This window comes from Colobus angolensis, unplaced genomic scaffold (genome assembly GCF_000951035.1).
Source record: "Colobus angolensis palliatus isolate OR3802 unplaced genomic scaffold, Cang.pa_1.0 Scaffold203, whole genome shotgun sequence".
NCBI lineage: Eukaryota > Metazoa > Chordata > Mammalia > Primates > Cercopithecidae > Colobus > Colobus angolensis.
Window position 1 is genome coordinate 1,723,114 of NW_012115189.1, and position 13,227 is coordinate 1,736,340.

The 13,227-nt window shown below is 38.2% G+C and overlaps 1 protein-coding gene across 1 annotated transcript in view; it reads right to left on the reverse strand.

Annotated features, from left to right (window-relative positions):
• RARS2 (arginyl-tRNA synthetase 2, mitochondrial) overlaps positions 1-13,227 on the reverse strand; it is a 74,149-nt gene that overhangs the window by 55,105 nt on the left and 5,817 nt on the right. The window contains exon 2 of the mRNA XM_011941951.1: positions 2,219-2,292. Within this exon, the coding sequence (XP_011797341.1) occupies positions 2,219-2,292 (74 nt within the window). The remainder of the gene's footprint in view (positions 1-2,218; positions 2,293-13,227) is intronic.

Consider the following 13,227-nt stretch of genomic DNA (forward strand, 5'->3'; position numbering starts at 1 on the left):
AGATGATGGTGAGTGATGGGCACACATAGGGTTCATTAAACTAGTCCCTGTATGTTCATTCTTTACACTTAAAAAAAAATTTTTTTAAGCAATATTTATTTTCCCACTATGTCTGAGGAGTTGTAATATTGGTCAGTGTGAAATCCACAGACTTGATAGCCACTGGCTTATAATAAAGTTGTTAATTCTGTTTACTACCATCAGATAGTAGATAGAAAATAAAATCGACAGAATTAGATCAGAGTAAAGTAATTCATTATATTAATTAAACCATGTTAACAAAAATAGTATTTCTTAATTCTCCTGGCACTTATAAACATTCTGGAATAAAGTCAGAAATACAGAACAGGTAGGCTTAGTTACATACTGTAAAGGAAACCTGAATTTATTATGGCAAAGCAATAGAGATTCCCTTTGTTTTAAGCAAACTGAATACGAAGAATTTCAGATTTGTAGGCCAGAAAAATCTTGAGGCTCTCCTCAATATTTCTTTTCTTTTTTTTGTTTGTTTGAGACAGAGTCTCACTCTGTCACCCAGGCTGGAGGGCAGTGGTGAGATCTTGGCTCACTGCAACCTCCGCCTCCCTGGTTTAAGCAATTCTCCTGCCTCAGCCTCCCGAGTAGCTGGGATTAAAGACACGTGCCACCATGCCTGGCTAATCTTTTGTATTTTTAGTAGGGACGGGGTTTCACCATGTTAGCCAGGATGGTTTCGATCTCCTGACCTCGTGATCTGCCCACCTCAGCCTCCCATAGTGCTGGGATTACAGGCATGGGCCACCGCGCCTGGCCCCAATATTTATTTTCTATAAACTAAAGTCAATACTTCAGATTGTTAAAGTGGAAGCAGGCAAACGAAATACTATTCAAAAGATGGGCCAAGATGGTTCAGCTTCTTAAAGGCCTTTGACACATCAAATGAAAACGGAAACAAACAGGCTCAGTATGGTGGTTCATACCTATAATCCCAGTACTTTGGGAGACCAAGACAGGTGGATTGCCTGAGCTCGAGAGTTCAAGACCACCCTGGGCAACATGACCTAAACCCCATCCTATAACAAATACAAAAAAGTTAGCCAGGCATAGTGGCGTGAGCCTGTAGTCCAAGCTACTTTGGAGGCTGAGGTGGAGGATCACTTGCACACAGGAGTTTGAGGCAGTAGTGAGCCCAGATCACACCACTGCCCTCCAGCTTGGGAGACAGAATGAGACCTGGTCTCAAAACAAACAAACACCAAACCAGTAACATTTCCTTTATTATGCAGAATGTCATTTACAGATTTTATGAAACAGGCAACTGGTTTGGAAGGTGATACCTATTTACGTATAATCATGAGATCCTCTTGGTAGTGGTTGCTTCTCTTACAGAAAGTCAATATATACAAAAATCTGCAGTGGGCCATTTTAAAGGTACTTTTACTAGAAGGCCAAATGTAGCCTTTCTCTTTCTTTTTCACTTACTTCTTTGTTCTATTCTGAGAAGAATATTCATTCTCAAGTCCTGACAAAGTAATAAAATACAAGGACATAATGGTACTGGTAATTATATCTTTACTTCTTTTCAAAGCTTAGGGCTTAAATGCCTACTATGTAGCTAATTTCTTGTCATTATTAATTGACAGAGAATACTTCATCCACAAATTGAAGTTTTCTACCCAAATGGTAAACAAGAATCTTTAGGATGACCAAACTCACAAAGAGATACCTCTCTATAACGGAGAAAGCAACTACAAGTTGTGTGTAGTCCCAACCAACAGTTTTCTATCACTGGGAGTACTCAAAAGGAAACTCAATAAACAAACACAACATTAAAAACCTAGTAGATAAATATGGTACAACAGTATTCAAGCACCAGATGGTTGTACAATCTTTAATATCCCTTCAAAAACCCTGAGATTCTAACCACAATTTATCTTATTTATTGTTACAGAATTGAATTTGAACCTCGTTCCCAAAGACTTTGCTACAATTACAGTTACTATCATAACTAAAATAATGAACATAAAAATACATAATCTGCCATATCAGAGTATTTAAAATACAGAGTTTAATTTTATTAAAGTCAATAGGAGTAATAGGTTGAATATAATGAATCACATCTTATAGTTAATTTCAAGGACTATTCCACAAATCGAAGAGTAACAATTCTTTTTTGCTTTTTTGGTATAACAACAAAGTCAGCAACATTTTAGATTGTTACAAGCATATTATACTTAACTCTTTCTGGGAAATTGGAACTGCAGATATTGACGTGATCAAGTTTTCTGGTGGAAGATTCAACACTCTGGAAAGCTAAAAATCAAAAAGAACAAAACAGTGCGAGATCGTTGACATTATTTGTTCCATTCAATGGAATACCACTTGTAAGAATAAACTATTAATATGCTTAACATGAATGAGCTCCAAAAGCATTAGAAGTGAAGGAAGCCAGATTCAAAAAGGTACATAGCGTATGATTCAATTATTTAATCCTCTGGAAAACCCAAAATTCTAAGGATGAAGAATAAATCTGTGGTTGCCAAGGGTTAAGGGGAGGATTTGACCATAAATTAATAGAACCGTTCAGCAAAAAGAATGAATTTTACCTTTGTAAATTAAAAAAAAAAATTTATGGCAAGCGAGGAGATAAACTGCTGAGAATCCACAAAAATTCATTTTTTTCATTAAAAAAATATTGAGTGGCTACTTAATGTGTCAGGCATTATTCCAGGTACTGGGGATACAGCAGTGAACAAAACAGATGGAAAAGAAATAAAAATAAAAAATAAAACCTCATGGCATTTACAAATAAACAAATAAACAAGTAAATAATAGGGAAAATCTGATCCCCATCCCTATCAAAGGCTTAATCATTAGAATAGTAGGGGTGGATGTGTTATATACACATATTTTGTAGCACAGAGTCTCGCTATGTTGCCCAGGCTGGTCTTGAACTCCTGGCCTCATGTGATCCTTCCATATCAACTCCCCAAAGTTCTGGGATTACAAGTGTGAGGAACTCTGCCTTGCTGGATTTGTATTTTTTAAAAGCTCCTTGCACGACTGCTAATACATAGCCAGAGTTGTGAACTATTGCCCTAATTGGACATAGTTAGGTGGAAGAGACATTCCCATGTACTGAATGATTTATGTTTTATTTTTTTTTGAGACGGAGTCTCACTCTGTCTCCCAGGCTGGAGTGCAGTGGCGTGATCTCGGCTCACTGCAGCCTCTGCCACCCGGTTCAAGCGATTCTCCTGCCTCAGACTCCCATGTAGCTGGGATTATAGATGCACACCACTATGCCCGGCTAATTTTTTGTATTTTTAGTAGAGACGGGGCTTTGCCATTTTGGCCAGGCTGGTCTCAAATTCCTGACCTCAGGTGATCCACCTGCCTCAGCCTCCCAAAGTGCTGGGATTACAGGCCAACACTATTACCAACTATTACCATGCCCAGCCGGATTTTTTATTTTTTATAGAGACAGTCTTGCTATGTCAACCAAGCTGGCCTCTAACTCCTGGCCTCAAGCAAACCTCCCACCTCTGCACCCCAAAGTGCTGGGATTACAAGAGTGAGCCACGGCACCAGTCCTGAATTATTCCTATGTGACAGGCATGTCTTAAGTGCCTTAATTTTTCCTTGCAACAATCCCAGGCTTTCCTACTATTTCAACCCTCATTTTATAAATGATGAAACTGAAGTACAGGGAATTTACTTAACCTGCCTAAGTGGAAAGAAAAGCTAGGATGTGAACACAGGCTATCTAAAACCGGAACCTATACTCAACCCCTATGCCATATTGGTTTGGTTGTATTTCCTCCCAAAATCTCATCTTAATTATAGCTCCCAAAATCCCCACGTCATGGGAGGGACTAGGTGGAGATAACTGAATCATGGAGGCAGTTTCCCCCATCCTGTTCTCGTGACAGTGAGTTAGTTCTCACGAGATCCGACAGTTTTAAAAGAGGCTTTCCCCCACCCTTCGCTCGACACTTCTCCTTGCTGCTGCCATGTAAAGAATGTGTCTGCTTCCCCTTCGGCAATGATTATAAGTTTCCTGAGGCCTTCCCAGCCATGCTGAACTGTGAGTCAATTAAATCTCCTTCCTTTATAAATTACCCAGTGTCAGGCATGTCTTTATTAGCAGTGTGAGAACAGACTAACACACATATGTATATCCTTTCATTCAGAAATGCATAAAAACAAAATAGTGAAATAACAGCACTGCCAGGATAAATTTACAACTGTCTTCAAATTTTCCCCCACTTCTCCAATCCTCATGTAGCCTCTGCAAAAGACTACATGGCTGTAGAGTTGGGAAAAAGAGAAGGGAATGATGGCGGAAACAGAAAAAGTAAGAATGTAAGAAGAGTTTAAGAAGAAATCATCTTCAAAGGTGTTTGTGACTGTTCAGGAGAGCAATAAAATCAAAACCACTGTCTCTTGATTAATAATAACATATACTCTCCTGTTGTCAACAGAAGTTATTTGTTGAATTTCACAAATGTTATTAACTGTAAAAACTTGCCCAAACTTGCAGAGCTGGAGACATCACTTTCTTTAAGTGGCTTGTACATTTCCACTTTGGCTTGGTACAGATTGAGTTTTTAAAGTTTCTTCTCAAGGTACAGTATTTTTTATTTTCTAGACTTTAGGAAGTAAATTACTGTATTCCTTACTAAAAAGTCATTTCTTTGGGATGTATTTACAGAAGTAGGTAAATATTTCCAAAGCAGTTATAGGATAAAGGCTGAAACAGTTCATGTTTCTAGTACAAAATGTTTCCAGAATAGAGACATCAGTAATAAAGGTTCTATCGTAATTTCTCAGAAAAAAAGGATCCAAATTCCAGTTCTACTTTTATTAGTTAAGAGACCTTGAGAAAGCAATTTTACATGAATGAGCTATAGTTTTCACTGCTCAAATATGGGGATAAGGAACCTGTTCAACAATAAACTAGGGCCCTTGTGATGACTAAGAAAAATATGCCATATAATAAACATGTAATAAATATTTCCTTCTCCTTTTAAAAAATTTAAGTTTATTTTGGACACATCTCCCAAACTTACCCATAATCATTAAGATTTTCTGTCTATCTTAAATATTACAATTCAGCTGAAAAAAAAACTTAGTGATTATGATTAGGTCAATTTCAAAGCATTTCAGCTGACAAATAGATTGTGACCTTGGGTAGCAATAAAATGCTTACATTCAAATGAACAACATGCAATTCTCATTTAGAGAATTCTTTTGGCTAAACTAAAAGCTACTTAATAATTTCTTCTTTTTTCCCCCCCTAGAAACAAGGTCTCACTGTTACCCAGGCTGGAGTGCAGTGGCTCACAATCATAGCTCACTGCAGCCTCACCCTCCTGGTGTCAAGTGATCCTTCCACCTCAGCTTCCTGAGTAGCTGGGACTCCAATGAATTGTGCCACCATGCCCGGCCTCATGTATTATCTTATTATATTTTGTTTGCTACCAAAAATCTCTGAGGGTGACTTAAGCACATAAAATTAAACAGAGGTATAAAATTATACCAGAAAACCCTAAGCTCAAGGTACTTACGCTTCTTGGCAATCAAGGTACAAAGGGAATCTTTCTACACAGCATGTTTTACTCCTAGTAATATTGGGTAAACATATACATATGGTGTGTATAAACATATATATGTGTGTATATATGTGTATAAACATATATGTGTGTATATATGTATATGTGTAAATATATACACACATATATATATTCAGTAAAGAGCAGGAATGAAGTTTTCCTGAAAGCAATTCTAAGACTACTTTTTCCTACTCATATCAATATATAAATAACAAGACAGTAGTTTCAATAGCAGTTTCACAAAAGATACATGTACAATTAGTCTGTTCTTGTACTGCTATAAAGACATAACTGAGACTGGTAATTTATGAAGAAAAGTTTACTTGGCTCATGGTTCCACAGGCTGTACAGGAAGCATGTATGGGGAGGCCTCAGAAAACTCAATCATGGCAGAAGGCGAAAGGGAAGCAGGCACATCTTACATGGTGGGAGCAGGAGGAAAAGAGCGAAGGCAGAGATGCTACACACTTTTAAACCAGATCCTGTGAGAATCCTATCATTGAGGCAGCACTAGGGGAATGGTGCCAAACCATCAGAAACCATCCCCATGATCCAATTACCTCTCACCAGGCCCCACCTCTAACACTGGAAATTACAACTGAACATGAGATTTGAGTGGGGACAGGGAGCCAAACCATATCAGTATAGAAACATTCTTATATAATGTAAATTTTAAAACAAACAAACAAGAAAAAGGGGGTTGGGGTGAATGTGGAGTTATTGTTTTATTTTATTTATTTTTTTTGAGGTGGAGTCTTGCTCTGTCGCCCAGGCTTAAATGCAGTGGTGCCATCTTGGCTCACTGTGAGCTCTGCCTCCTGGGTTCACACCATTCTTCTGCCTTAGCCTCCCAAGTAGCTAGGACTACAGGTGCCCACTACCATGCCAGGCTAATTTTTTTTATTTTTTTAGTAGAGACGGGGTTTCACCGTGTTAGCCAAGATGGTCTCGATCTCCTGACCTTGTGATCCACCCACCTTGGCCTCTGCAGTTACTGTTTAATGGGTAGAGTTTTAGTTGTGCAAGATGAAAACTGTTCCACAGATAGATGGTGGTGATGGTTGCACAATGTAAATGTACCTAATGCCACTGAACTGTATACTTAAAAACGGTTAAGATGGCAAATTTTACGTTATGTGTATTTTTTCACAATTAAAAAAAAAAACATGAAGACTTCTGGGATAAAGTAGTGAATGAAAGCTTCTTCACATAATCTCCTATCTTCAACCAACATCAAAAAGAAAAGGAAGGAAAGAAAGTAGAGAGCAAACAGGTAAGTAGGTTGGTTCTTCAGCAGCAAATACACAAGACAGGAAGAGCTCAAAGTCATAAACCTCAAAGGTGATAGTCAAGTAAAAACACAATAGCTTCTGGAGGAGAATGGAACAGCTCTGTTTGGCAAGGCTAACTTGGTCCTCATGTATCAGAAGTCAGAGATGAATTAACAATTCTCATTAACACCTCAAATCTGGAGAAAAACAAATTGAATAAATTCCATTATTTTTCCCTCTTGCAACTAGAATATGCTGCCTAAGTTGTGGGAAACAATAAGTAAGACAGAAATTCCAGCACTTTCCAGCAAAAGTAAAAATTCTAAGGTAACACACCGAAGGTCTTTCCAATGAAAACACAATACATTCTCCTACTGCAGAAAGCAAACCAGTAAGAACCAAAGGAGTAGTTTTTACAGGAAGAGAGAAAAATATCAGGGCTAGTTTGTAAAAATTTAATATACCATGTCAGAGTGGAGAAATAATGTGTACAGGTCACCATGACCTACCGGAGAGAGAGACAAAAGAGGAATGGAAAGGGGGCAGAGTTTATATTTTTGCAACCACAAAGGTGAGGTAAGCCCTGAACAAATGTGACATGAGGAATGAAGAAGTTATCCACACAATGTGCAAACAAATGGAAAGGTGGGGCAGAGCTGTCAAGCATGAGCAAGAGGAAAAGGAACGGGCATCACCAGTAGCTGATCAAATTGAAATAAACAAAAATAGGGAGAGAGAGAGTAGGGAGGGAGGCACAGACCAGAAGATAGACAGCTGGAAAAAAATGTAGCATACAACAGATCAAAGAACTCTGCCCAGGAGAAAAATGTAACCCAATGAATATGAAGAACATTATTCACGAATGCTTCAGGATTTGGAACTTACTGAGAATATGAATAGAATAAACAAGAACTAGAAGACAAGATGAAAAAACAAGAGTGCATTTTAAAAGGAGTTTAAAAATTGATGATAAAACTTTTTACCGTAAAACTAATAATTAAGAAACATGAGTATAGTCATAATTGAAAAAAAACTATGACACAGAAGAACCAATCTGAGAATACAAAGATTAATGTAATCAGAAAAATACATAGAATTGAAGAAAGATAATCCAACCTTAGGAAAATTGGTGTCCCTAAAATACAAAAAGAAAGACGACTAGTAAACAAACACGCAGACAGGAAGGAAGGAAGGCAGACTGCTTCCCTAGCAACCAATCATAAGAATAGAGACAAAATTCAAAGCCACAAACTTCAAAAGAGATCTCCAAGAAAAGATACTACAGATTCTGAAGCAGAATGGAGCAGCCTTATTTGGCAGGGCTCCTAAGTTGGTCTCACTTATCAGAAGCCACAGAGATGAATCCTACAAAACAGAAAACACACACACACTCTCTCTCTCTCTCACTCACTCCTTGGCTTCCCCAAAAGCAGGGCCTGAGAAAAAGACTTGCAGGCAAGCAGTTTATTTGGGAGATGGTTCCTGAGGGCAGAAGTGATGAGAGAGGGAAGGAAGAAAAGTTAATACAAGATTATGCCATCAAAGTCATTGCTATAAGCAATAGAGGCTTACTTTCCATGGTACCTCCTAAAATACATACATAGTGTCTACCAGAATTCTCTATCCAAAATAATTTCACCACACTGGAGCTATGTATGTGCTGGGACCAGCAAGCTTCAGAGAGATGAGGTGCTATTAGCAATAAGTGAATGGAAGCACACACGAAACTATTTACACCTGTGTAAATAGTTATAAGCCTGTATTTACAACTGTGGCAGCTGGAATCAGAGGTGTGACCAAGGTGATGGGAGACAGGGCACAATATAAACAATAAAGGGAAAAACTTCCACCAAATAAAGAACCAAATATAAATCGTGGTACACTACTGCTATGGCACACCATTCAGCAGTAAAATCAAAGAACTAGACCTCCATGCATCATTATGGATAAATCTTTTTTTTTTTCTTGAGATGGAGTTTCGCTCTTGTCACCCAGGCTAGAGTGCAATGGTGTGATCTTGGCTCACTGCAACCTCTGCCTCCTGGGTTCAAGGAATTCTCCTGCCTCAGCCTCCTGAGTAGCTGGGATTACAGGTGCCCACCATGCCCAGCTAATTTTTGTATTTTTAGTAGAGATAGGGTTTCACCATGTTGGCCAGGCTAGTCTCAAACTCCTGACCTCAAGTCATCCACCCGCCTCGGCCTCCCAAAGTGCTGGGATTACAGGTGTGAGCCACTGCACCCAGTTGGATAAGTCTTTTTTAAAAATGGAGTCAAACAAAAAAATCCAAGCTGCAGCTACACAAAGATAATTATACCTTGATATAATTTATCTAAAATTTAATAACATAAAATAATACTATTTAGAGATACATTCATAGGTAATGAGTGACATTCACAGGTATAATAAACACAAATTTCAAGACAGACATTACCTACTGTGTGAGGAGTTTGTCAGAGATGGCTACTCTCTTGGGAATTTAAAAGTATTTGTAATATTTTATTTTCGAAGCTGGGTGTGGGGCATATAAGTATTAACTACGTTCTTTTCTATGATTAACATATTTCAATTAAAAGAGACAAACTGAATCTACAGATCAAGATAAATTATGTCAAGAAAATATACAGAAAACTCAACACTGAGATGCATGCTGGTTAGGTTGCTAAATTTTGAAAATAAAGCACCCAATCAAGAAAACTCCATGGGAAATGAAATAAATGTACTTTACTTTGTAGTCACATTAAATCACAAAGATCATGATCTGGTCAAAGCAGATAATTTAATAGTGATATTAAATAGGAATAGATTCATTCAATAAAGAAGTTGCAAACTAGTGTGTTTGTTTCACCTGCTCAGTTGTTTTCTAATTTGAATTAATTGCCAACACAGGAAGATGGGAAAATTTTACAATTACATTGGGATTGCCCTATGCATTTGCATCTGTGGTATCAGGAGAAAAAATCTGAGATAAGAACTAAACAATCAGTGTTATTCCTTTATTTCTAAAAGAAAGATTTTGACTCTTTTGTTGTTGTTTTCTGAGACAGGGTCTCACTTTGTTGCCCAGGCTGGAATGCAGTGGTATAATGATGGCTCACTGCAGCCTCCAACTCCTGGGCTCAATCAGTCCTCCTACCTCAGCTTCCTGAGTAGCTGGGATTACAGGTGTACACCACCACGCTTGGCTAGTTTTTCGTATTTTTTGTAGAGACGGCGTATCTCACCTTGTTGTCCAGGCTGGTCTCAAACTCCTGGGTTCAAACAATTATCCTGCCCCAGCCTCCCAAAGTGCTGGGATTATAGGTGTGAGCCACTACACCCAGCCTTATTTCTGAACATGGTAATTTTCTAAAGATTAAGCCTCCTTTTGATATTTCTAGGATTACTTTTTCTAAGAAGTCATAATTTCTTAAATACAGCCAATTAAGCCATACATCAGGAAAAAGATTGGTGGTAAGTATATTATCTGGTTCAACATAAAATGAACAGGAGGCAAGCTGTGCAGATATGGTTACTAAACGGAAATGTTATTAACTGAGTGAGAATGTTACCCAACACAAATTGGTAAAGGTGGAAGAAAGTTAAATCATCTGTGAGAGTGCCAATGTCTTCATCCCTTATGGTAGAAGGTGATGCTGTCTAAATTTGAAACATGAAGATCTTTTGTAAAAACACTACAAATTATAATGTTTTTCACAATTTCTTTTCTTACTGTAAAAACCTCATTTAGGAAATACATCAATAATTCTTTGAACTGCACTTTGGTTTTTTACCGAATTCAAACAAACCTACTTTTAACATTTTTACTTAAAACAGCATTTCAGGCCAAGCGCGGTGGCTCATGCCTGTAATCCCAATACTTTGGGAGGTCGAGGTATAATAAACCTCGAGGTGGAGGATCACTTGATGCCAGAAGTTTGAGACCAGCCTGGGATAACATAGTGAGACCCCCATCTCTATTTAAAAATAAAAATAAAATAAAAATGATAAAAATAAAACAGCATTTCAGTAATAAGCACGTGAGGAATAATACTATTTTACTTTTCAGTATGTTGGACATTTTTTCCATTGTAAAACTTAAAAATAACATTCTGAAAAATAAAAACTCATTACACTACAGCCTGGATTTTGTAAAAAGTATATTTATCTGGTTTTCCTTCCTATTTTCCTTCCTTCTTCTTTTCTGTCTGTATATCTGCATAGAAATATACCTAAAAATAAAAGTCAGTGTTGAGGATTTATGGGGTAGTTAAAAAAAATTCTTTGCATCTTTCTGTATTGCTTAATTCTTTAAAACAAGCAGGCATTATTTTGCAAAAATGAGAACTTTTCCTTTACCAAATCACAACTTTAAAAGTACGTTTAAGGAATTCCTATTGAACGTTAAGCAGTATGGCTCAGACATGTACTGTTTACTAACTTCACATGGTGCTAAGCCTAGAATGGTGTTGAGGGGCCAAGGGGTATTCAAAATACCCAACCCTGAGATATTCTAAAATAACATAATAATGACTAATATTGGCTGGGCGCAGTGGCTCACGCCTGTAATCCCAGCACTTTGGGAGGCCGAGGCAGGCGGATCACCTGAGGTCAGGAGATCAAGACCAGCCTGGCCAACATGACAAAACCCTGTCTCTACTAAAAATACAAAAAAATTAGCCAGGCGTGGTGACTGGCGCCTATAATCCCAGCTACTCAGGAGGCTGAGGCAGGAGAATTGCTTGAACCTGGGAGGCAGAGGTTGCAGTGAGCTGAGATGCCATTGCACTCCAGCCTGAGAGACAGATACAGCGAGACTTCATCTCAAAAAAAAAAAAAAAAAGAAAGAAAGACTAATATTTACTGATACTGAATACATACTACATACCAAACACAATTCTCAGCACTCCATATGTATTAATACCTTGCATCCTGATGACACATCTATATGGTAGCTAAATAATTTTCCACATTTTACAGACGAGGTGAAGAAAACTTAAAAATCTATCAGAGGAGAAGCTGATTTAAACCTGAGTCTTCCACGGCCAATGTTCTTAGTCACTACACTACACCAGCAGTTCCAACACTTTGCTGTATATGGGAATGACCACCGGAAATCTTTAGGAAAACTCACCTGGCTCCCACGTGCAAATATTCTGATTTAATTAATACAAAGTGGGCTCTGGGCAGCAGGATGTAAAAAGTTCCCCAGGTTCTAATGTGCAGAGAGACCATTGTCCTACAGCTTTCTGCCTCTGGGTAGCCGTTGGGTAGTGGTTATCAAGCCTGGATGAACATCTGAATCACCTGATCATTTTTATAACTTCTAGGCTGATGCCCTAACTCAGGCCAAAGGGCCTGGGCTTAAGTAGTTATAAACGCTTCTCAGGTGATTCAAGTCTGCAGCTAGTGCTTAAGAACCATGGCTTAGGGAGAGAGCAGTTGTCTCCCATTTTAACAATGCCCAAAGTAGTGAATGTTTTCAATTAGAGGTTTATCTTTCTCTCAAATGGGTGCAGCATAAAAAAAAAAGAGACAGAGCAAAGAAAAAGAAAACAAATTGAGAGCCACCAAGCATGGAGCATGGTTTTAAGTTCACTTGCAATCTAATAGGTTCAGAATTATTCTGGGAGTAACACGACTCTCTTCATCTGTCTCTGAGATTGGATTTAGAGCTTTCTTGGATCAGAATGTGACCAATGGGTTTGTTTAGCTTCAGGGTTTTTTTTTTTTTTTTGCTCCCTTCAGGTAGGGCTGTTTCACCTGGCACTGGGCTTCATCTAGGACTAGCACAAGTGAAAAGAAGCTCCACTGATAACTATCTTCTTTGGGCCTCAAACTCATAAAAGTTTCACAGAGTAAAATATCCTAAAAAGGTTACACAATGAGAATAAAAGACTGTGACAGTAAACCTGAAAATTTTAACAGAGAAATAAAATCCACAAAATTAGGCACCGTCCTTGAGAAATAAAATAACACATTGAATGAGGAGCAAATCTGAGGTTGAAAGCAAGAAGCACTGTTTGCCAGGTGTAGTTGCTCACGCCTGTAATTCCAGTGCTTTGGGAGGCTGAGGTGGGTGGATTAACTGAGGTCAGGAATTCGAGAGTGAAACTTTGTCTCAAAAAAAAAAAAAAAAGCACTTTTTATTTTTTAGGTTTTTGTAGAGATGAGGTCTCACTATACCTCAGTATATTGCCCAAGCTGGTCTTGAACTCCTGGACTCAAGCAATACTTCCACCTTAGCCTCCCAAAGTGCTGAAATTACAGGCATTGGCCACTGCGCCTGGCCTTTTATTTATTTGTTTACTTATTTACTTCTAAGAGGAAGCACTTAAGGGAATATCAAGTGAAAATTCACAACTGCCAGATCTCGTGTGAGA